The following is a 25,757-nucleotide window of genomic DNA, read 5'->3' on the forward strand; positions in this document are numbered from 1 at the left end:
TAAAGGAATAGTTAGGACAAGCCCAGAAAATCACATGCAGCAACATACTCAGATAACAGGTAAACACRTCTTTGTCCCCTTATCTCTACTATACAAACATTTCCTTTCATGTGAGTGTATCAGCAGCTCATTTTGAAAATTTCTGTAGAAGACCTTAACCAAGCAGGGTTGGTTATCTGAAGATCATCATGAAATATAGAGCATGACTAATTCTCAGAGGAACTGTTAACCACTGGGACCATGCATCTGAAGCAGTCACGGTTACAGGCATCTTGCACTGGATACCATCTTGTCCTGCCTCACTGATCACTGTCAAAAGGTGTGAGCATGTAAAACCCAAGACATGCTGGCTCCTCTCCATAGTCAAGCAGTTCTTTCCTGGGGATAGTATGACCCACACATCTCAGGTCAACCATCCTCCTCAGGTGTTTCCTCCCTGAACTAGAAGGGATTAGATAATTGTCAATATAGTGGAACAATTGATGCCACATGAAAAGAGTTTTCATTCTGCAACCAGCTTCAGTTCACACATCCTGCAAGACAGTGTGGGACAACACACTTTCCCCTGTTCTCCAATACTGGGAAACCCTAATTAAGGTGGGCTAGTTTAGCTCCCTAGATTTGTATATTAAAGCTGCAGGCCTAGGGTCCACGTCCTCCCTCATCTGAGGGAGTTGCTGGCGTTACAGAATTTTGGACCACATTGCAGATCTGCCACATATTGTTTCCTGGGACCCATTTGTCTGGACACGCAGKGGCTTTGTGTGGCCTTCTATCACAGCCACAGGCCATTCCTTCCAAGAGCCATCTCCAGGTTTAGTGAATCTGAAAAATTCAGACCCTCAGGCGATCCTAAACTTTTACATAATTCTTGGTTGGGTTTTGTAATTTTTTTCTTGTCTAAACAGATCTTGTAAGTACATTGCTGCTTATTCTTTTTTAAAAAAAGAATCAATAGAAGAGAAAAGACTAATTCCTGCCTCCAGGCATTGCAACAAATATCACTCAAATAATCCTGCTGAGCTTTCTCTCAAGCCTTCCTCAGAGGAATTTTAAGCCCAGAAGCTGCCACCAGGGGACCAGCATAATTCAACAGTTTTTCTTCCAATGCTAGAGAAATTCCTGTAGGCGATTTCCATCCAACAAAAATAAACCACTGGCTAATATGCTATGCACAGAAGTTTTCACAAAGCACCAGGAAGATCTTTGATAAAGAAGAAATTAGGCTTTGAAATAAGTTATCAATTTACTGTATTTAAGAAAGACTTCTTGTAGTCTCAGTTTAGAAACCTGAAGGCTCTTCCTGAGATTCCCTAATACATTAGCCTGGAGTCTCTTGTTTTATTCAGAAATACTGTGCTTCCTCTGTGTTAATGCTGAAAATAAACCACTATACCACTGTGAATCACTGTGTCCCCTTAGGAACTCAGTGTTTCAAGAGAGCAGGAAAGGAGACCAGCTGCAGAGCACATCAGGAAGGACCCATGTGACAAAGTGGCAAGGGTCTGAGAATGAACCAGGTGTTGTATGTTATCACTGAGGTTTTATGGTAGGAGAAATGTTGCTTTAGAAACATAAAAGTTTAAGAGGGGTGGCCCAGAGAGAAATGGCTCCCTAACAGCCTGTTCATAATGGGAGTTCAGCTCCTGTGAATGTCATGCTGCTGGTGGYAGAAAGCAATGCAGCACTGAGGTCAAAGTCTGAAAGAAAGCAATTTTTAAAAGCTCAGGTAGAAGTTTGAGAAGTGTTCATCTGTTCCTCTCTGCATTCCCTATGCTGGGTGCTGTGACTCCTGGCTGCTTTTAGAAGCAGTTGCGCTGACCTGATTCAGCCTTTTACTAGCCAACTGCCATAAGAGGGTAAGAGCTGCCCTTGGAGAGGAGGCAGTTCGGAAATTTCAAAGCAATACAAGTTGCTATTAGCTGCACACAAACTAAGCATACCATAGTGCAATGAAGAGATACGGTGGCTTTAAATGCACCGAATTGAGAGTCTAAATTGAGTTAGATGCCACATTTGAGAATTCGGTGTAGTCCCCCTTGTCCTGCTTCTCTTTGCAGAGTAGCTTGGATGCATCTTTGTTAGATAGCAGCTTGCAGTATGGACACAGGGCGCAAAGATCAGTTTGAAGTAGAAATTTATATTCTGCCAGCTGGCAACTAATACAGCAAAAACAGGTGCTTTGCTTTGCACTGAGGTGTAGCATGGCTTCCCCTCTTGTTCTTCAATTTGCAAATCCCATGGGAGTTACTGCAGTCTGCTGTACAGAAGACCTTGCAAGAGCTTGCTGCTTCCTGCAAACATAGCCTTCACCCATGCAGTGAAAGCTTCCACTGTGGGACTCAGCGTCCCATGAAGTTACATTACCCAGTCACTTCACCCCTCCTACAGGTGTGGAGCTGTAGTTATGGTTTTGAGTAACTCTCCAGGTCATCATGCATAACAGACATTTCCAGGAAATAAGAAAAAGCATGGAAAATATGAGTAAAGCATACTCCATACATAGCATTAAAAAAAAAAACTTCTATCACAAGCTAAAACAGTTCTGCACGACTGATTCTTTGAAACATGCCCCAGAACAACCTATCAGATTAAAAAGTAACTTTTTATGGGCTGTAGATCAGGAGATATTATGTACCAAAACCCATGTCATTTTACAGCACACATTTGTACTAGTAGGTCATGGGACAGCATATTTTCACTTTCTTTCTAACCTAGATTCTGCTGCACATGCTTTGTGTGATCCATTTCATTCAAATGAAAATACTCATTTGCTCAGAATAGGGCCATGCTGACATACTTCTGTTGATGTAGTGCCAGAATATGCCTACTCCTAACAGGAAAAAGCATTTTCATAGCTACAGCTCTACCAACTCAAGCCAGGCTCCTCCCTTCTCATGGGCTACCATTAGGTAATGTAGATTAAGTTATACTTGGCACTGCCATCTTTACAGCTCCATGACCATTACTGGCAAAGATGCTGGCACTCCGAGCTGCTCGCACTAACTCTCGTCAGTCCAGGCACACACCGTAGCCATAAGCATTTTGCCAGATTTACTGTTTAAGACTAACGGCAAGTACACAGGACAAATTTATAGCTCTCCCTAGCATACAAGAAGGTTTGAACATCCAAAATATGTCCAAGAACATGCTATTTTCACAGAAAGCTACTCACCTGAGTGAGACAGCACCTTCAAATATGGTAACTATAATGTATGTTCAGGAACAATAGTATCTGAACCAGTTTTCCATCTGCCAGCTTGAAGGAGCCCACTGCCTGCTAAAAAGGCCTATACTTGGTGAAATACTCCAGAAAMAATCATGTTTCTCTAATTCATTGTCCATTTTGGACTTCCATTGAAGTACCACAAAAAATTGCAGCCAGAAGAGCCCCACTCTTACCTCCCCTAGACATTTCCATAACTGCAAAATTAGTAATAAGCCCAAAATGCAATTACAAATTGCATTTAGTTTACTGAATTGTATCAACTTCAAATTGCTTGTGTCCACACCCAATGTAGAAATACAGCAAGAACATTTACTCATGAGAGCTACACTGATCCTGATTGCTAACATAAGGCTTGCACACCTGCTACTACCTAGTTTATTTACTGTGAGCCAGGATAAGTGTTTAGTTTTTTGAAGCCTTGTAAGCCTGAAGTAACTAATACTCTTTCCACAGACTATCTAGCTTGCAGAAATCCTTAGTGGACTTTGTGGTACTCTTAGGATAAACAGTCCAGCTTAATAAAAAGGGCTTCTGCAACCAAAAGAAATGCATCTTGTTTTGTGAGAATACAATGACTTGTTCTGCTAGTCCCAGCAGTTCAGGAGTTGGACTGTACTAACAAGGAAAAGCTAATCATTTGCAACAGTCTCTCCTGTTGCAGTACAAACTAATACTACAGGCAATTCTGATAGCAGCCAGAAGCAACTATAGTATGTCAGCAAAGAAAGTGCCTGCCAACTTTACATATGTGAGGAAAAAAAAATACAAAAACTACTAGCCTGGAGGAGCACATGGAACATATTTAACCATCTTTAAATACCATAATTGTTTCATACCCTCAGGAATGGATAGCAGCTGGTTGATATGTGTCTCCTAGTGAGATATTCAAGTAAAACTTAGTCATCAGAAGCCAACATAATTATGACATCTCAGTGAAAAAAAAGCCGAGAAATAGCTATCAGTGTGAAGCAGTGTACTCAGTGGGAGCCGGAGTAACATAATTCATCCTTTACAGCCTTATGTAAAACAATGAAGTATAACATTTATGTAGAGCAAACCTGATATTCTGACATAAACCTGATGTCTCTGATCTTAATTCTCTTAGAGCTCTAATCTGCATAAAGGAACAGACCTGCCCCAATGCCTGGCAGGAGGGCAGAGAGCACAGGACAGGGAGGGGGGGAAGGTGTTTAATAGTAATAGTTAGACACAAGCCAGATCATTTGTGACAAACCTCTTCTACAAGCTATCAGCCCCATTTCTGCAAACAGCAGTTCCCATAAGCTGTAAAACACGGCCCCCAYGCAAGCTGGCACGCCAGCACCTTGGCAATGAGGAGCTGATTGTCACCCCGAGTCAAGACCAAGATCAGGGTAAAAACAGTCCTGTCCACAGGCAAAAAGGGGARAAGCACTTTGTGAGATGGAATTAACTGCCTGCACGTCAGGACAATTAAATGTCAGTTACATTTGTTTAAAATGACAACTACACAAGCATTCAAAGTGATGAAGTACTGCMAGTTACAATTCTGATGTTCCCCTTTAGTGGTCTCCCCGATTACGACTCAAAGGCTTTTCACATTTATGCCAGGAAGTTGGTCACTGACTGGATTTTTAAGGAAAGATGTGCAGGCTTACTATCATAAGCTATGTAAAGACTAAGTAAGTCCAATGCCATAGGCTTTAATTTCATTGCAGAAAGTTTCCAGGTAACTCCACCATTCTGCTAACATCTATAACAGCACACATACACAGAAGTTAGAAAAGACTGACTTGAAAACCATCTACCTGCATTTGTTTTCCCCAGGTATCCTGCTGTCATTCGTTGGCATTAATAACATATTAGTGTTAATGAATTAGGGGGTGTTTGTTCTCACAAGCAGGTGAAGCACAGTTATCACCTTATCAACACCATTTGATAGCTCTCCTGCAAGAGACAACTCCATAAATGAAAACACATAGGCATGTAGCCACTCAGGTGGAAAACATTCTTGCTGAGTGCACTTCAACARAAAATGAGCAAGTCTTTCACAGGTAGGAAAATGTATTCACTAAGTTTACTGTTCAATTAAGACTTTAAAATACACATTTAATTAGTTAAATCTGAACTCTCAGATAAAAGTACTATTGCAGTAGTGGAAAGTGCAATTTAACCCTTCCACTCAGACCCAGATTTGAATGTGGATATTACATATTTATGTGATAAGCTTCACTGCTTTGTTGTTTTGCCATTCTGCCTCAAATAGAAATAATGCAGAGAGAAAACAGAACTACAACCTACAGAAGGGCTGCTCTGCAGAGACTAATGAGATGCAAATGTTTTCACCTTCACATCACTTCAGATCCATAAAGCTTAAGGCCAGAACAGACCACTAAGATCATGTCTGACCTCCTGCAGATCAGACCATTAAAATTCACAATTACTGTGGACTTAACTCAGTACATATTAGCTAGCTGAAACACTTGCTAGGAAGGCAAACAGTCTGGGTTTCAAGAAGGCAGAGTAGAAATCTGCCCTTTTCCCTAGGTAGTTAGTTCCAGACCTTAATCGCTGCACTTCAGAACTGCGGCCTTATGTCCTGATTACAGTTCTTTGTTTTCAGCTTCTAGCCATTTGTTATTACATCTCCTATCCTGGTTTGGTGATATCTTTTCCATGGAATAAAAAGTATACAACCCAGTCATCTCAGGGATTTTTTTTTTCTTTGGGGGGGGGAAAAAAAACAGCATAAGTTCAGTCTTCCCTACAAGGTATTTGCTTTATTTGCCTTTGTTTTAGCATTTTGCTGCATTGTCCCAWTGCTTTAACATCTATTAAAAGAGTAAACAGCAGAACTTGAAGCTTATTTCTTTCAATGGTTTTACTAAAGCCAAATAGCAAGGCCAAAAAAAAAAGTAAAACTCTCACATACCTATGTCCAACTTTTCATGGGGCCAATTTAAAGTCTACTTTGCATTAATAGACTCCCCTATAYGTAGACTGCCCTGCCTTAACTGATCTGTCCTCCCTGTAGACTAGCATCCATAAGTATTACTCTATTATCTATTTACTTACACACTAAGTAAAAATGGAGACTTTGTAGCTGTTGCTAAGAAGTCTTCAACAGGTAGAACTCCTTATTTGATATACTGGGATCTGTTCACTAAGTCTTATCCCATCAGCTCTGAAGAGTTAACTCTTGCAAATCATGCATTCCTGTCAAGTTGGGTATCCCCTGTCCTCCAATGCTATTATACCTGCACAATTACTTTTTTCAACTCTAGTGCTTCCACTGAAAGAAAAAAAACATATCACTTGTTTGCCAACATCTATTCTCCTTTAAATCATAATCCCTTACACTACTACCATGCTGTAATTGCATATTGAATGAATCTTTTCACCTTTGATGTTTTCCCTGGGACTGCTGGCAGGCTATCAAGCCTATTGAAGAGTCCATAACTAACATGAACCCCTAGTGCAGTGATTAACTCATCTCTGACTGGCTCTTGGCACATCCCACAAAGCAGAGATAAATACCAAAGTTACCACTCAAAAGGCAAATTTCAGCAAAATCAAATGGAACATCCAGTAGATATAACAGGGAGCCGAGCAGGAGCTGTAGCTCTTTTTGCACAAACCAGCTGAAAAGCTTCTGATCCTGTCTCAGGTCTTTAGCCACTCCTGTGGTACAAATGCACAGCTCAGCTCCTGCCTGAGCAGCGGGGTTGGACTAGATGATCTCCAGAGGTCCCTCCAACCTTATCCATTCCGTGATTCTGTATATTGCTAGAGTGGTCACAGAGGCTGGGTACACCTACTGACTTCCCATCCAGCCTCTGCCCACGCAGGGCTTGCAGGGAAGTCAGGGGCACTCCTGCTCATCTTCCCTCGCTGCTCATGACAAGAAAAAGCCTCTCATCAGACCATGCCCTCCAGTTAGGGGAACAGTTATCAAGCTCCATTAACAAACCCCCCTAGGTTAAAGCTGTTAGTTAGTTAGCAGCCTGTAAAGGAGGTTTATAGAGGCAGGTCTGTATTTTCCATCCCTGTCTCTCAATGCTGCTTTAAACAGAGGAACATGTCTGATATCAAAGACTTAGTTTTATGTGTAGTTTTTGTTCTTAAAAAGCTTATAAAAAGCTTTCAGTGAGGAGTCATGTTCTGTAATTCTTTATTCTATACACATACTTTTTATGTTCATTTACTCTACATATAAAACAGAACTATGAACTAGGACTACATGTTTGCTCTTGAAAATCTAAAAGCTTTTTAGCACCAGAATAACATGAATTCAAACTTAAGATAATAGCTCCAAGGGTCTCCCATCTTCCTTATAGGAGAGGTTTTGAATTTTACTTCAGCATCTGACCTCACTGCCATTTATTCTCTTCAGCATTCTCTCTTCCATTTTGCCCTGTATYTGTMTTTATTTAAAGCTTGTAACTGTATYACACCATACCTAATCTGAAAGGGTTTGTAAGTGCTGTAAGATGTGTGCAAACAGAAAAATAGAACACAGGTTATAATGGACATCACTACCTTTTCACATTTTCATTTTTTCTAGCTTGTATTTTGTGTCCCTAACTATTCAAAACATAYGTGCTTTGGAAGAGGCCTGGCATCTCCCCCCCAAAGCAACCATCCTCATATCTTAGGATGTTCTTCATTTTCAAAAGAGGGGTGGCAAAGAGGAGAAGCTGCAGGCTTGGAGCATGTTCATCACAAAATATTTTACAAAGACTCCAGTACTTAAAAACCTCCCAACTACTCATCKAACTTGTCCCTGCTTTTATCCATTACTGTGAAATTGAACTACACAACTACAACATACAGTATAAAAATGTTTCAGATAATAACTACGGTAATTCAAAGAACAAAAAGCACAGTCTTGCTGCTGTCTCTCATTCTAGAGACTTAGAAAAAACACAAAGGATTAAAGCCAATAGTGGATTTTAACCATGTGAAACAGTTGCACCTTATCTATTTCACTTGTTTTATGGAGTCTGTACAGCAACTTGGACTGTACCTACATAGCAGAGTATTCTCAAGAACATGGCCTTTTCACTTCCCAGCTCTTGAAACCAGTCTGTAAGCAATAACTGCAAATTATTACATGATGTTCTAAGGAAGCTCACATATCTAACTATACCATATAATATTTTAAATGACAAGTCCCAGAAATATTACAGTATTTCTTACCCAGATTAAGTTACATGTTCAGATATCCTCTGAAAATGCCATGCATACAAAACCAGAAACATGCACATACTGTCAAGTGCATAGACTGAAGTAATGACTGCAGCATCTGAAAGGTAGCTAAAAAATGACCATACCAGGTTTCCCTACAAATTGTATGGCTACTATAGCACACAGYTTCTTCAACCACTTCCTAAAACACTGCACTTTAAAGTATCTTCAATAACTACTCATTTTGTAGTAGACCAATGAAAAAAGTTAGAAACACTTCTGATTTAAGCCATACTAAATACACTAGCATTTAATTTCTTATTTAGAAGTGAAAACTRAAATTGCAGTAGTAGTATTGCTACTTCAGCACAAAGCTTATTCCTCTCAGCAAAAGGATGAGTCTGTATAGAAATTCTACAGCAATGAAAGCAGGAAAAAATAAATGCTAAMATAAGAAAAACCATTTTCTGTCACCCACACTGCATTACGCTTTTGAATAATCCACACTAGAATGAATCACAGAACTCATACTGTATCAGTCCAGGGCAACAACACCCTCTCAGCTGATGCTACTGTTAAAATAAATTGCTTTATGAAATGAAAACAAACAAAGCAGAACACCTTGCACACTTCAAACCGCGCTAAGGAAAGGCAAAACATTATGCTTTTTAATATATAATTATTTCAATATATCATACCATTAGTTTTCTCATATGCATATATATAARGCACACACAAAGAAAGAAAAAGAGCAGCTAAAAACAAACCTAAAGCTAACAAACATATCACTATTAAGCAGCATTATAAAACAAAGAAACCTGCCCTGAAAAAAATTCAATATGAAAACAAGCATTYTACTTACAGTATAACACAAACTAAAAAAAMCAACAAACTAAYAAACTCAACCCTATGCGAGGCTGCAGGATTATATAGACTCAAAGTAATTTGGCCCAAAGCCAAGGCACTGATTAACAGCAGGGGCTCATTAGGTATAAGCAGCTGAAGGAAGGCTTAGGGAAGTAAGCTAAAGAGAAGGTGTTTAGGCTGTGTTATTATCYTTCCCCTTTTTTGGTGAGGTAAGTGGCTCTGTGTTTTGTTATGAATAGCTTAAATGTCATTTTAAGTTGTTTTAAGTACTGAATGAAGTTGTAGCTTTTTCAGCTAGTGAAGTTCTGTTTGGATTGTTATGTTGTATTTGTTCTGTAGCTGTTTTGACTATGAAGTAGTTGAAGAAGCTAGAGTCTTTTGGAGTCAGCTATATTGCATACTAGTAGGGGCTTCMCCAAGCTTGTACCTTGTAGTGTAAGGGGATAGAGGGGGGTGCAGGTATACTTAATTCTTTTTTGTAGTGCAGTGTGCAAGTTGTAGGTTGTTGTTAAATGTTTTAAGTTTTATCTGGGTTTTTGTGTTTAGTGTTTCTTGTTAGCTGTCTCTAGGCTTTTGGGAAGGAAGCTTGTAGTTGGTAGTGAAGCATTAAGCTGCCTAAATGTAGTCCTACCTTCTTATTAAGTAAAGCAGTATTTCCTGTATGCATGATAGGAAAGGGTACAGTTATTCTAATTGTAGCGGCTGTGCGAAGAGAACAGTATAGAGAGGAGATCAGTATTTTATTAGTTGTTTAGATTATCTGTTGCAATTTATTAATAAAGCTACATTCTTGAAATGTTTTGGTCCTATTTCCCCTAGTTAAATGGTCACATGAAATCAAGCTTCTACAGTTTTAAGTATTTAGTTGTTTTTTATTCAATAAAAATCAAAGGTGACTGACTGTATTCTAGTGCAGTGTTGTTTTTAAAGGAATGTGTTCTTCTATTTTTCTCTTGCTTTATGCAATGAACAGTAATGCTTGATTCATAACTACTGCAAAAGAATGAAGATACATCACTTCATAGAGAAACCCTGTATCATGTATAAAAAAAAGTGCTTCCAAGGTTTTTAAGAAACAATGAGAAGAAGTTTGTCTGGGTGTTGCCTCTCTAATGAGGAATTCTCCTGGTCTTGGGAGCTCTTCTGAAAGCTCCTATTAAAAGAACCATATTATAAACAGTGGACTTTTTTTAAAAAAAAAAAGTATGATACAAAGCTAGCAAGACTTTAAGAATCTGAAGTTATATCCCATACTGCCATTGACAAGTTGTTAGATATTACTTTTAATTGGTTTGCAAAGCTCAGTGAGTGTGTTTGCTTCCCTCTTCCAAAATTATCCTTTCCTTGTATCTTGTTCTACTGGCAGAGAAGAAACTGGGAGTTATGGAAGAGCTTGTACCACTTATTCTGGTGCCAAAATGACCTATTAGCTGAAGCAGGTGAGTGAGATCTAACCCATGGRGTTGTGAAAAAAGCTTCATAGCATGTTCTGAGTACAGACCCAGAAGTCCAAAAAGCCAAAGAAGCTAATTATGCTCTTTTTCTGTATTTCCTAAGGATGAATGGAATTTAATYGTACTGTAAAGATGGCAGTGCGCTGGTAGTCCTCTATCAGAGCAAGGCATTTGCTATCATTATGYGTGTTTAGCTCCCCACCTAGTGGGAACTGCTCGTTTCTGCTCCCTGGGTTGGGGGAGGCCTTGACCAAAGCAGTACTGACACCCAGATGGGCAGCATGGCTTGGGCTTGGAGGGATCAGGGCTGCCCACATTCACGTATGTAGTTACCTGATCACCAAAGGCCAGTTTTCAGTTTAGAGCTGGTGGCCTAGGTTTCTTCTGTAAGAAATGTGGGTCCTTTCCTTGCTTTCCAGAAGTCACTTCTGATCCACAAGGAGAAAGAATATTACACAAAGCAGCTGTGGACACATCCTTCATGCCTTCCTAGAATTATTTTCTGGCTTATGTAGTGGAGAGTGAGGCTGCCAATGCCCTAAATTGGGATTTAGGTGGAAGGTATATATAGCACAAGTACATCATAGAGAGTATGCTCCCAAGAGAACAGGGCAGGCAGAAGTCAGTGTGACTTGCTTGTTAGAAGAAAATTAGTAAAACAAGCTAAGCAAGAAGAAAACCAACAGGCCCTGGGGCTAATATTGATGATGATAAAAATCTCTCTTTGTAACTGAGACAAAGAATTATCAGGCAGCATCACTTTCAATAGCTACAAGTAACTTCACTTGAGAATCTAATGTAGAATGAAGCCTGTGTTATGCCGTGGGCTACAGTCACCTCACGCAATGCAGAAGTGTTCAAGAGCACTGTCTCAGTTTAGAAGAAGGCCAAGCAACTAAGCAGTGCGTTGCAGGTACATGAGTGTGGATCGTGRGGGCAGAGCAGCCCAGTCAGGGTCACTGCTGTGGGCTAGACCATTCCTGGTTCTGGGGCTGGCTTACCTGGGGCACGCGTGGTGGGCTCTGGTCCAGTGCTCCTCTCGTCCTGTGATCTGACTCCACTTCCTTTCTGTAAGCAGTCAATGAATTGGAAAGTGTGAAAGAGCTTGGATCCAATGTATGCAGCTAATCATGTGTTTGCATGAACACAGTTCTCAACAGAATGGAGCTATTTACTTGTAGCAAATATGAGATATTCCACTTGGTGTCATAACACAAGAAACAAAGCAGAAAGAAAACTATCAAAATTCTGCAAGTAACTATATCACTAAGTGTATTTTGTTATCTTAAAAGAAAAATGTGAGAGATAGTTACTTCTAGCAAATAYAAGATCTTCTACTCTGTCTTTCCATGTCAGTTCCAGTGTCAAACAAATCCTAGGTGACTGTTTTTTATTCTAGAAATGGCAGGGTTTTTTTTTCCAGAACTGTTGCTTTCAAATGTAATGGTTCTGAGATTTTTCTCCCTTCCTGCTCCCCCAGCTGGGAACATTGAAATAATGTTCCCAGTGAATTTCTTGCAGTGGACAAAGGTATTGCTATCGGAAAGCACAGATAAAAAACCTGTGCATGTACTGTTTTTCTTCCCCTAAAAAAAAAAAAAAGTGCAAGTGTGATAAGGACCTGGGGCATGGGGGGAAACTTAACTCAAAATTAATATATTGTGATGCATAGGTCACTGGAAATATTCCAGAGCAAAACAGAGACAGTATAAATGTACTCTAGTACTAAGGTAAGTGATACTTGGGCAACAATAAACCCTTTTAGAGAAATCAAAGGGGAACTTCTGCTTGTCTCCGGCACAGCAATTAACCCAAGTTACTCTGCAAGCCTCAAGTTTTCATGGTGTGATTAGCTGGAGCAACAGAAAATTCTCCACGTAGCTCAGAACTGTTTCTGTTTCAAACTTAATCGCCACACTTTACTGAAGCAATAAAAAGCTTAATCACCGAAGATACTTATTTTAAAGGGTACTTTTTGTTGTGCAGATATTCTAAATGTATATCTATTTTTTTACACTGTATAAACAAAATATTATTTTCCCCACCACACTGGATTTAACGAAGTTCTCCTGGAGATAAAGTCATCCCTGGTCACCTGCCAAAGCCAGCTGTCTGTTCAGATTCTGACTTGGAGAAAGCAATACAGCAAAAATACAGTAGGGTCATGATTTGTTCTTGTTTATCTTGGCTTACAATGTTATCTACCGCAATATCACCCTTGACTGTAGCAGATACACTAATCTGCTGTGTTAGAACGTAATTAATGCATGAGGCCACATAACAAGGCAGATGACACTCGTGGGTCTTTGAGCATCCTGAGTGCCGGTCGCTGACCCTGGTACGTTTCTATTGCATGAAGACAGCCCACTCAGGAGGGTCACTGTCACCCAAGCTCTGGCTGTTATGATTATATGGGAGGTTTTCTACCTCTGCTCCCCTATGGGAAGCCACTGTCAAAAGGTGGGCAGCTCCTCTCTGCACCCCTGGCTGCCATGTCACAACTCACCTGTGGCCCTGGTGGTAYTACTTTCCCTACTACTATTGCTCATGGCTAGTAACAGGTGCAATTTCCTGAAAGGGTAAAAAGATCTTAGCCAACTTAGTGTTGTTGGCCTGCCTCACTTGGGCAGGAAAGGAAATGCCCACTTCCAGGAGAATGCGTAAAAGGTGCTGGGGAAAATGCTCTCCTTGCTCTTGGGGACTGCAGAGTGGTGGGGCTCTGGTTACAGATACCAGAAGGTGTTATGTTGTGAGATTACCTCACAGAGTTGTCTTACAATCAATACGGTCTTATGACTGACTGAGCAGGGGAGCACCTCTTTGGTCGAGACACTCCCTATGGGCAGGGAAGTTTCCTGACTCAGGAGCACAAGACTACTGGGTTTGACCACTGGTATTCTGCTTGCTCTTGTGCCGTATGGGAGCATGTATACATTACAGCTGTGAGCCAGGGTGCTTGCCTCAGCTTAAATGAATTCAACTGGTTTTAGCTGGTAACAAGGACAACTTGCTTAGTGGAGAACTTCATCAAGTGAATTAAATAACCAGCCAAATAAAACCAAGAGAATTTCTCTTGTATGGAAGTAAGTGATACCTTGTTTGTGCTAGTGTGTATCCAAGAACAATAACCAGCAGAAATGGCCTATGAAGCTGAAAGGTTGCTCTAGGGAAACTGTCCAGTTTTAGTAAGAGCTGACAAATGAAAGCCTAATGAGCTTTGCATTCTGACAAAGAGAACAGGTCCAAATGGAAATTAGATCTGTACATCTGGAACTTGAGCAGGCTGTGAAGCTCAGGCCCTTGCTAGCCCTTGGCACTGCATTACTGAGACTTAATTAGCGCTACTGCTCTGTTCTTGGTAAAATGTGTGTTGCCTGAACCTGCATATGAACAAGCAGTAACTGCTGCCAAATGTTAACCTTCTAAAGCACAGTTCTTGTGCCATCCATTGGCACTACAACTGACTCATGCTTGTGCAGACTGACAGTTTGTGCTAGTACTGCATGTGCTTCTCCCAGAGGGCTGTAAGTTTGCAGAGACAGATGTCAAAAAAGGTAAAGATGTATTGGAATGTWATGTACAAATGTGGATACTGCTGTTGCTGGTAAGCAGCTATTTAATATTAGGGATCCACCCCTATCTTCTACACAGCCAGTGACTGCAGTCACTGGAAGGTGTTCAGCAACAACCTGTACATGATCATCTTGGACTATAAAACCTGACTTCTGATAGCAAACAGCTACTGATGAAACTACCATCAGAAGAGCTGTCTCAAAACCTCTGCAGAAGATGACACAATACTAAGGGTTGTATATTTGGGAGACTGTGAGGACGAATGGTACACATTTCCAGCTGCACTAACATTGCAAGGGCCCTTAAAGAAGAGTTATGCTTTCAGGCGTGCATGTGCAACAGCTTACTTTGTTGCAGCTCAACAACAGTGACTTAGGAGCCATCCAGCTGGGGAGGCTACAGGCTCACTGATTACACAGATCAGGTGGGGAGTTTGATGCAGGCTGCTCATGTGTGGTACCAAAGGTATCACAGGGGTGAGAGTGAGTTYAAGGAAGGTATTTATCTTCCCATGGAGCTGAAGAACAAATGCTTCCTTGACTTTAATCTTCAAAAGGAAGACAAAGCATAAGAGCAAGGCCACACACAGCTGCTTTTGTGTCAAACAGGTATCAGAAAAGTCACTGCAGAGTTAAGTGGGTTGTTATAGCTACATGTTCATAGGCATGCCACTTTTGGATTGTTTTGTGTCAACATTATGTGTGAGCATTTCAGGTTAGCATGCTGCAGCATATGACAGTTTACGTAGAGAAGAAAAACAGCTGTTTGTTTTTAATTTTGAGTTTCAATGGCTAAAACTGACATTTCCAAGTGAAATTATTTTAAGTCACTGTTGAATGTAAAAAGCCAGTCCCTGCAACACTTAAGTGGCTYGTTCTAGCCTTTATTAGAGTAATTACAACTAAAAGAAACATGGCACTTAGGTTTTTCATAGCAGGACAAGCACCTTAGGAAATAATAGGCTACAAAGCTATAGCAGTAAGGTGGAAGAAAATTAAATAAACAACAAAGCTTGCTCCAGACATTACAGCTTCTTCTACTTGGAAACCACAGCTTTCAGGATAGCAGAGTGCAATGTGGAGGCAGTAGAGCATCATGTCTAGGGGACTTTCACACCAAACAGCATTCACCTAATTGTGTCTTACGACAGGGTAAAAGCAGATGGTGGGGAAGTAAAGGTTGGTTATTCATTTGGTTCACAGTCCTGCTCACTTCCCTCCCTTCAGCACAGCAGGTGATTGCGTCTCTTCAGATGATGGCTGCACAGTTACTGAGCCATCTGAGCCTCCATTGCTTGGGCTGTCCATTCTGGGGCTGTCTGACTTATCTTCTCCAGCAGGTTGTTAACCTGGAAACACAGTGACTGAATCTGTTTGTCCCAAGTTGGCAAAGCTTCACGGGCTGCAAAAGAACATGGAAAACGTAGTGAGTCTTGGCAATTCCTGCACCTTTTCAACTGCAACTTCCTCCTCCAGCATTGCCCTCACCTACCTCACAGAGGAAGCACTCCTTGCAGCTACAGCACGCTCATTTCTGCATTCAAAAGCTACTATGATTTTGACTGTTACAAGCCTAACTCCTGCACTGCAAAGCAGAAGTGAGCAGAAAACTTCCTGGTGAATGTGTTCCTACATCGAGACTGAAAGAACAAATTCACACCTTCCTGTGGTAAAAGAATGTGTAATAGGTAGAAATGCAGTCCTCCTCAAGGGCAAACTCTGCCACCTCGTGGCCACAGCACGACGCAGTAAGCCTCCTTGGGACAGAAATCATTAAGAAAGATACTTTGCTTGTTATAAGATAGCAATTCAATATGCTCATTCTGAATGCTGCTAAAAAATTAGTGTGGGCAAACTTACTCTCAAAATGAACAATTCCATCAATCTGATCAATAAATCCGTTCATGCGACCCTCAGTTATCATCTGAGAAGCTATCTTTTCTGCCTGAAAAAATGGAAAGGAAAATGTTATTTTTTTCCATTCCCAACACAAGTAAGAAATGGCTAAGGTTTTCATAGTCCTTTTGGATTTTTCCACTATCTACACACACACACACACACACACACACACAGAAGAAAAACAAACAAAAAACCCCCAAACCACAGTCAGCACTTCATAATGCAATGATTGGATATACTACCACTAGCATCAAATTCCACTCTTGTGTATTCCACATCATGTACCTCTTCCTTTTATCACATGGGCTAAATATTTAACTTTGTTCATCTTTTCCACATGGAGTATCTATTAGTTTTCTAATATCTACTATTTTGTCCTAATATTTGCCATGACTATTTCCTCATGTCTCTGCGGTGTTTCTTATTTTACTATGAGATGTAGAAAAGCATACCTTGGCTGCAGGGATCTCTAGTAATGCTCCAAGCTCTTCAAAGGTAATGTTGTTGTAAAGTTTGCTTGCTGATAACAAGTTATGTTCAATAACAGCTCTGTCAAGAATACTGGAACCTTAGGGGTTACATGAGAAACAATTAATATAAGATTGGAATGTTTTATATAGTACAACAAATGAAAAATGCTTTCCCCCCTAAAAAAAAAAAAAAGTGTGTAGAAAGCCTGGACACATCCCATTGCCTTGCATCAATGTTAATCTAGACAGAAAAAAAAGAGAAATTAACTGGATTTGGTTAATTTTTCAGACAAGAAGCTAAAAAAAAAGTTGATTTCGAAAAAAAAGAGAAATTAACTGGATTTGGTTAATTTTTCAGACAAGAAGCTAAAAAAAAAGTTGATTTCTATTCTAGAACAACAGAGGTCGTATTAGGGATGAACATATTAGGCTGAGGCAGAGATTCAAGTTCATTTTTCTGATTTTGCTACAAGACTCAGCATCTGAATTTTGGGAGTTTGAGCTCTCATGTCATCAGTTCCCAACTTGCCCAATGGAAACACTGTTGTTTTTGCCTCTTTGTGTCTCTAAGGGGTCCAGCTAATCTCTCTAACCTACTGTGCTCATAAAATGATTAAAACCCTCAGGTTTTGTTCAGCTCTTAATTTAACTATTTCACTCATTTGCCTCTTAACTACCTGCCACCTAAGGATGGCAGGTTAGGATTCCATTGAAATCATAAGTTTAGACAGTATATTGTTCAGAAGTTATGGGAAGAATCAAGTTCTCAGTGCAATCAATCAGAAAACAAGTTGGAGATAATGTGAAATCAAAGTTATCCATTTAATATCTGTCAGTAGTCAGGAAACAGTCCAAATGAAGTGTGGGGGGGGTTTTGTCTTGGTTCTTAAATTAACACAGACAATGTAAGCAGTAATCCATACATTTATAACCATTCCCTGGAACTGGAAAAGCTCTAAAAGGGCATGCTTAAAAAGTATGAGGCAAGGAGAGGAAACACAGGGGGGTTGTTAGAGGACTGTAAAAAGGATGAAGGAAAAATCAGTATTTTAGAAGTTAGATTCTAGAGGAGTATTTGAAAAGCTTAAGAGCTGATGAGAAAAAAATGAATCACAGTATAAAGCCTTACCACCAAATGATACTTTTGAGGGTARCATGCTGGGGAATAACCTTAAAGAATCACATAATCAACATACTCTTTRCCATCACACACTTATCCACTGCAGCTGGCCAACTTAACTCTTGTGGATAGGTGCTTAGCATTATGAGGCTTTAGAGAAATAGGTACCATCAGCTGTAGTYGCCTTCTGGTGAGGCATCAGCATAGCTGCAAACTCTTGCAGTTGGTTTCCACGGATAATTCTGTCTAGATACATTTTCTCCAAGATCCCATAGGCTGCCAGCTGCTGACATCTCTCATCCTTGAAAAGTGTAGCAAGCATTCGTGAACGCTGCTGTCCTAGAAGACTCAGGAAAAAATCCTCATAAATAATCAAAGATTGCATATTTAAAGATAACACGCAAAAAAAATCTTTCCCTAGAGATATATAACTAACCAACAAAGCTATATCAGAGAAGAAATTCTGCTGCATTTGGTTCCAAAATACTGTTTCCYACAGTCGTTTCTTTTGCAGCTTTAGGCAAGATGGTGTTTCAGCACTGGCCAAGATAGTGAAAGGTACTCCAGTTTTGAGCTACCAGTTTGCCAACAGATTCTTGATGCTGTGTTCACAGCTCTGGATTACTTGCCAAATCTTACAAGGACAGGATCCCTTCCCACCAGTAACAGAGAGGCTGACTTCCTTTAGGGATATGGACTCAGTATGGTAGGTCTTTCATACAGAACTATAACGTGTATTTTACCTGCCGATGCTAGAATAGTACAGTGCAAAGCATGCTTCAGGGCCTCTAGTCGCTCACTTTCATGGACTATGCTCTTATAGGAGAGCTCATTGTATCTTTGGGCAGCCTCAATGAACTTTCTTCTGTAGTCAAGAACTCGAGCATAGCACACCTAGAAAGAAAACAGCTCTCCGTAAAATAAAGCTAATAGGGGTGACTGCACAGGACAAATATGTATTAATTTCTGCATTACAAAGCAACAGCTACCATAAAAATTGCTCAGTTGCATCTTAGGCAAGTTGTGCAAGAGCAAGTCTGTGCCTTCAAACTATTAGCTTAGCTTTCAAACGCCTTGTGGAAGTCATGTGGCAGAGTATTGCATGGGCATTTTTCAGCATTGTTCTCATGTTAAGCACTGTTAATTTCAAAATACTGGAAACTAAGTTTATTAAAATATTATACAGCTGCTGTACTGAGATTCCCCTTCACTACTGGCACTAGCAGTTAGCACCTACATAGTAGTTGACGTATTTCAAGTACTTGTTTTTAAGCGCTGTAAGCGCTTGTCTTCTTTCCCTTCCTTTTTGCTTTTCTAATGTTTATAGTCAATACTGACTTTTGCAATTGAGTGCAAGCTTTAAATATAGCACAGAGAAACTAAATCAAGAGGGGGCAGGAAGAAAAGAAAACAAAACCAACAAACCAAGATCATCATACCATAAAGTACACATAATGGCACAGCTGCTTTGTAACATAGATTTTTAAACCCCTATATACTACTTTGATACTGTCACATTACACCAAGAACTGTTTATCTGGTGGGACAATCTTAAAGTTCCTAAAACTATTTGAGCAACATTAATATACTAAATATATACACAGTAAACACACACACAGACAAAAGAAGTTCAATTGGTTTACTCCCTGTGCCTTTGATCTACTATCATGGTCTGCATTTTCTATTTAAACTACTGTTCAAAAAAAAGCCCTCAGTTGTCCTTAATACAAAGATGATTTTTTTTTCTGTTATGTTTATAGACAATGGTAGGTGGCAATATTTTCCAATAAAATTCAGACATTTTGAAGTCTAATATTAACTCAGCAAAACTGGCATTTAAGGAACCTTTATAGGTTTCTCTTGAAATTAAAAGGAATGAGCTGCCTAACAATTGCTAAGATTGGCTCTCAGATTCCTAAGGCCAGTTAGATTTTCCTTTCATCTGCTTTGTTGTTATTAAAGTTTTAGTAGCATTGCACAAAATCATCTCAACACGGATTTGTTTCCCTTTACAAAAAGGCCGCAATAAAGTTACGCAACCTTATAATGGATTTGTAGCTGTTCATTAGTTGATTCATTCTGAAGCAGGGAAGCTCGGTTAATATAAGCTTCTGCTTGAACTGGGTCATCATCCTCCAGATAGAGCCTGGCAATTTTCAGGTAGGTCTCCAACTTATAGTCTACATTGTATTGTCTGTAAAAACAAAAAACCAGAAAAGTAAGTACTCAGAATTACTCCATGGCTACCCTTGTTTCTTGCTGTTCTAAATATATATTTTGCTTCTACGTGGCAGCTTTTGCTTTACCCTGCTTCCCTCTTCTCTACCCCCAAAATTAGCACTGTCCATTCACAGTGAGGGAAGTTGAGATGAATGTAAACATAGAACTGTCTCCTACAAATGCCAGTACAAATAACACTGTCCACTGAGAACCAAGTGTACAATCTCAGTTTACCATAATTGATGAGATACTTCAATCAAAAGGCAAATTTGCAGTTGAACAAATGGGTGCTATATTGGCAAAACATACACTAATACTTTTTACAAACATTCAGAGAAAGAGGATAGAAAGGATGGATGGAGAAAAGTAATAGAAAGGGTTTTAGAAAAAAAACTCAACTGTGTTTCTTAGTATCAAAGTTGTATGTCTTCATTTCAAATTGTAGAAGCCAACATTTGGAAGCAGTGTCACAGACAGACAAACTTGACAATTACCTTAGAGGAGCACTTGTGAAAACCACTACTGAAAGAGTTATCAACAAAACTGAGAAACAGTGTAAAGCTTCTAGTGCAGTATTTGACACACTAGGATGATGTTTACTTTAAATGGCTGTCATTGGGCTAGCAGTTGTGGCCTGAACTACTCAAACTGAGAAAACATGCATCCCCAACTTCCTACTGTCTGGTTTGGTGAAGTGTGAATGAAGCAAGCATATTCAAGTACATACAACAGTACAGAACAGCATCTAGCGCAATACTTACTTTTGCCCAGTTTCCAAAGGGATCCCCACCAATACTTGTGCTGCATTTCTCCAGTCTTCTTCTTTCTCATAAATTGATGCAAGGTGCTGCCTTATCGAAGCAACCTAGGCAAAAGGAAAATCAATCCTAAACACTATAAAGCTGATTGATTTTTTTTTTATTACCATTCACAATATCTGCTCCTCTTATTATGAATACCCAGCTGGCCAACATCCCAGCCTAGCACAAATAAGCCTGCACCCATACAATAAAACTCCTCCCACTTGAAGAGTTTTTAAATATTTCATCAAACTTCAAGACTAAGCTTTTCACATACAACTGATTATTTGAAGCACTTTATCTTTGGCTCAGGATAAAACAAATCACATWAATTTTCGCAGAGTGCTAAGCAGTAACCTTTTATAAGCTTTTAAAAGAGAAGGGAGACTTCGAAGAAATAGAGTATCAAAATTCACAGGTTCTTCCTCCAACTTACAGCTCATGCCAAGTCTGCGAGATGAGTGACATGAACTTCTAACTTGTAGCGCAGGTGTCTGCAGATAAAATATCAGTGCTAGAATCTGGGTTTTATAAACAGAAGTGGAAGCCATTTGATGTCTTGGATTTAATTTCTGCATAACTATTATAACATGCAGGAAAGCATGTTCAGTTAAGCTTTAGAATTAAAGCTGCTTAAAAAGAGGTAAACAGGCAAATACAAATCATGACAGCAACAGCATGTTTTTTTTCCTAATACTAGATTTGATAATATTTTTATATAAGCATCTTCAGTAAGTACTCTCAGTGGATGCTGAGGTACTTTGTACAAGAAAACCAAGGACAGATTCTAAAAAGAACTGCAAAGTATTCAGCAGTTAGCTAGAGTTGAGGTTTCAAGGACTAAGGTCCTGATACAACATTTCTGGGCTTAAAAAGAGGTGTTCTTTTAGTGTTTTCTTTTTTTTTAGTTTAAGTAGCAGCAGAAGCTACTTAGCAAAATATTTCTCTTTGCTCTTTGTATCATTTGCACATTCCATTAGCTGGGTAATATGTAAAACAATGAGTACCAGTCTGTATCCTGACAGCTTCTCCAGCAGCTTGAGTATTGTATCATTGTAAGAAGCCATTTTCTGGTAGCAGAGGAATTACATGCCTAGCATCCTGATTAAAAGACAAAGTCTGTATTCTTTGCACAGTCCCAAATACAGCATTTGGCAGAAGCTTTGTATGTACACAAATGCCAGATTGGACTTTAGGTAGGAATATCTGTTTTCAACAGTATTTTTAAAGATTAACAATATTTAGCAGTTAAAAAAACCTCAAAGCCAAGCCTGTAAACCAGAAGTGCTTGTCATTGATCTCTTACCTGCTCTTCAAATGAAATCACTCTAGGCTGTATCTTTTCCAAGGTGAAGTGATATATTTCTTTGGCTGTGCTGTCAGGAAGACTTGGAAGATGGGTACAGAAATCTGTCAGCAACTGACGTGATATTACTAAACTGACATTCTCATTCACCACTGGTTCAAAGATACACAGAAGAAAAATACAAGATGGAAGAAATGTATGTCAGTGTTTTCCAGGCAAGAGGTCTATAACCACCCAATCATTTGCTTTAATACTAAACTTGAATATTTTAACCCTATATTTAAATTATTTTAAAAAAAAAAATGAATTTCATTCTCTCAGAAACTGACACTCTATATACACTAGAAATGAAGATGTTTCATTCTGAATTGCTGTTTTCAGTTGCTGAAACATTTCAGACAAAGTAAACATTTAATCTGAACTTCACTAAGCTTACCGCCAAATTCAAGATCTGCAGGTATAACTTAATGAAGTACTCAATAAGCCAAACAACTAATACAACATCAAAAAGAAATCTAACCATTTCTTCTTGGCAGTTTTCCACATTAACTTGAGACTGGAAGGGGAGAAGGGTTGTTTGTTTAAAGACAGCTTTGCATCTAATATTCATTTTAGCATTCAACAGCATACTTTACATCCTTACACAATGCTCAGATACACCATCAGATGCTGTAACATTGATAGGTTTGAAAGTTACCTTAACTTACAAAACTTCTAAGTCTGCATTCCCTTAATTTTTGAATATGCTGATGTTTGGTTCCTCTTTTAGTCATGTTTAACTACTAATATGACTAGAACATTATACATTTATACAGGCTCATGCAGACCTAACACATACAGAATCCCACAGTCTGGACCTTCATTTAGTCAGTGTRTGAACAATTATGCTAGACACACTTACTTGCTTCTACAAAAGCTTTCAAAGCTTCAAGTTGTTCCACACCTGATAGCTGAATAGCTTTTTCCAATATTTGACGATATCTGCCCACAAATTAAAAAAAAGAACTGTTATATTTTACATTTTTTATTAAGTATTTCTGTTTCTTTGCTGATTTTCTTCCTTAAGAATGCTTTTTCTATTTACTTTTGCTTTATCTTTGAGCTGTGTATTTTCTCAAATGTCTATGCTAAAATCCCAGGAACATTCATCAGGAACTGCTATCTATCTCTTTAAAAAAATTCCAGGACTACATTCCACCGTAACATAGTTTATCATTACAAGTATGGCAATGAAAATTGCCTTAAAAAAAACCAAAAAATATTGCAGAGATAGTGCTTTGCTCTTCTGCTGTAAAGACATGGCACAGAAATAGTAAAGAAAAATATATCCCTTGTGTACTAATATTAGGAACCTGTGACAGAGGTTCAAAAATGCCAGTGGCAGGTGGGAGATGGAGGTAAATAGTACACTACAGCCACACTGACAGTAACACAGGCGGGGAATATACCCCGTTTTTATATAATATTTATTATCGAAATGTTTAGATATTAACAAATATCTAAATGGAGTGCACATGCACAGTGATTAGCTCAAATCCCAAGTCTGATATCCAAAATACCTATTCAATTTTTAGATTTTGAGTTTCTTGTAGTAAAAACACAATGGACACGCACAAACACAATTCATGCAAAGCAAGCCCTGGAAAGAAAGTCCCAGGGTCTATCACTTCTGCTCACGTTTCAGGCAGGAAGTTGACACCTGAGAAGCACCAGGAATGGGGAAGCAGGGGGAAGTTACACTGAGGGTGTAAGGCCCAGCAACACTGCTAGGTAGCCCGTGCTAGGACAGCGAGAGCACGGAGATACTTTATATTAAATTTAACAATAATAATAGAAAAGCAGGGGGAAAAAAAGGAGAGGTAAAATACTATTATTTTAAAAAGCGGCCCAGGAGCATCCTACTGACAGCGCCTTCCCAGAAGAGCTGCTCCCGCTGGCCCCCCTACAACGTCCGCGCGGCTCCTTCCTCACACACACACACCACGGTCGCGCAGCTCTTTCCCCCTCCCCCCTCCAACGGTCGCGCGGACCCTCCGCATCAACGGTCGCGCGGCTCCTTCTTCACACACACACAGACAACGGTCGCGCGGCTCCCCCCGCCCCCAACGGTCGCGCGGCTCCTTCTTCACACACACAACGGTCGCGCGGCTCCTTCTCTCAACCGCCATCGCTAACGGCCGCGCGGCCCCAGCCATAACCCCCATCCGCCGCTGATCCGCCTGGCCCCGGCCGAGGGAGGGAGGGCGCCGGCACTCACTTGCCCGCCAGGTCCTTGTGGGAGCCGCTAGAGTTCATCAGCTGCGCCAGATCCTGCCTCACCACGGCCGCCATCTTCGCTGCGGCACCGATGCGCCACTGAGGCGGCCGGCGCCGCCGACAGCTCCGTCCTCGCCGCACCTCCTCCTACCATAGAGCAGCCAGGGGCGGGAGGCTAGAGAGGCGCCGCTGCTTCCGCACCCCCCACCTGCCTCTCCCCACGGAGTGGCGCGCCGCGGTCACGTGGCGCGCGCCGCCGGCCTGTCATGGCGGTAGCGCCCGGGGCGCAGGAAACACGCCGTGTCCCGCGCGGGAGAAAACACCCCTGGCCGTGGCGGGGGACGCGGGCAGTTCTCCCCTCCCCCTCCGCCATCGGCCAAGCTCCCAGGGCCGGCCGCGGCGCCCCGCGAGGCAGGGGCCGCGTCCCGCGACGCGCGCGTGAAGTCACGTGCGCGCGACGGGCACGCCCAGCCGCGCGCACGCCGCACGCAGCGAGCGAGCTGAGCGCCGGCCCCGCCCCGGACGCGGGGGGCAAGGGAAGGAGAGCCGGAAGCGCGGGGCGTGGCGCGGGGCGGCGCGCGCGAGCGCGCAGGGCGCTGCGCCGGCGGTTGCCAGGGCGGCGCTGCGCAGTATTATGGGATGCGGCGGCGGAATGGCGCGGGGCGCGTGATTTTGAACAAACAGGGCGGCGAGTCGCGGGCGCTGCTGCTACTGCTGGTGCCGCCGCCACCGCTACCGGGCGCGGTAGCGTGAGAGCGGGCCACGGGGCGCGGTGGTGGCGCGGGCCGCGCGGCGGCCGCGGTGGCGGCGGGGGGAGCAGCAGCAGGCGGCGGCAGCAGCGGAGGAGGAGGAGGAAGAAGAGCGCCAGCCCGGTGAGTGCGAGGGGCGCGAAGGCGGCGGCGCGCACCGGGCCCTGCGCGGTTCCGGGGGCAGGAGGAGGCGGCGGCGGCTGGTGGGGGAAGCGGGTGTCTGCCGGCCACAGCGCTGCCCAGCCGCTTTTGACAGCGGCGTCCCATCGCCGCCCGCAGGGAGGGCGCAGGCCCGGCCCTGCCGGACGTACTGCCCCGCCGCGGGGCGGGCTCCCGGGTGCTGCCCCTGCTCGGGATGGTCGCCCGGGGAGGAGGGAGCACCGTGTCCCCGTCGTCCCTCCGCCCCCGGCAGCTGTCAGGGGCGGCGGCGGAGCCCCGCGGCGTGGCGCTCCGGCAGGAAGCGGGTACGGGGGGGCTCCGGGGCTCCCCGGCCCGCAGGTGAGCGCTGCCCGCCCTGCTCTGGCGTCCGCCACCTCCCGTGCCCCTCGGCGGGGGCCGGGAGTGGAGGAGAGCGGGACGGAGCTGCGGTCTGTGCTGCCTCGGTGTCTCCCCTCTGAGAAAGTAACTCCTCGAGGCGAGCGCTGCCGCG

General features: G+C 41.8%; 2 protein-coding genes across 4 annotated transcripts in view; one reads left to right on the forward strand and one right to left on the reverse strand.

Annotated features, from left to right (window-relative positions):
* Positions 1-15,151: 15,151 nt before the first annotated feature.
* On the reverse strand, positions 15,152-24,607 carry COPS4 (COP9 signalosome subunit 4). The gene is made up of 10 exons (XM_085306292.1): positions 24,361-24,607; positions 23,005-23,084; positions 22,104-22,255; positions 20,759-20,862; positions 19,818-19,971; positions 18,521-18,671; positions 17,946-18,116; positions 16,640-16,755; positions 16,149-16,233; positions 15,152-15,690 (listed from the first exon to the last, which is right to left on the reverse strand). Exons 1-10 carry the CDS (start codon positions 24,432-24,434, stop codon positions 15,557-15,559), a joined length of 1,221 nt encoding a protein of 406 aa, XP_085162418.1. The 5' UTR covers positions 24,435-24,607; the 3' UTR covers positions 15,152-15,556.
* A 350-nt stretch (positions 24,608-24,957) lies between these two features.
* The window catches only part of LIN54 (lin-54 DREAM MuvB core complex component), a 42,947-nt gene continuing 42,147 nt past the window's right edge, over positions 24,958-25,757 (forward strand). For all 3 annotated transcript variants that reach the window (XM_085306294.1, XM_085306295.1, XM_085306296.1), the window contains exon 1: positions 24,958-25,231. The gene's annotated coding sequence lies outside the window, so the exon portion shown is untranslated. The remainder of the gene's footprint in view (positions 25,232-25,757) is intronic.

The sequence above is a fragment of the Rhea americana genome, unplaced genomic scaffold (genome assembly GCF_003343005.1).
Source record: "Rhea americana isolate MKP2758 unplaced genomic scaffold, rheAme1 scaffold_237, whole genome shotgun sequence".
Classification (NCBI taxonomy): domain Eukaryota; kingdom Metazoa; phylum Chordata; class Aves; order Rheiformes; family Rheidae; genus Rhea; species Rhea americana.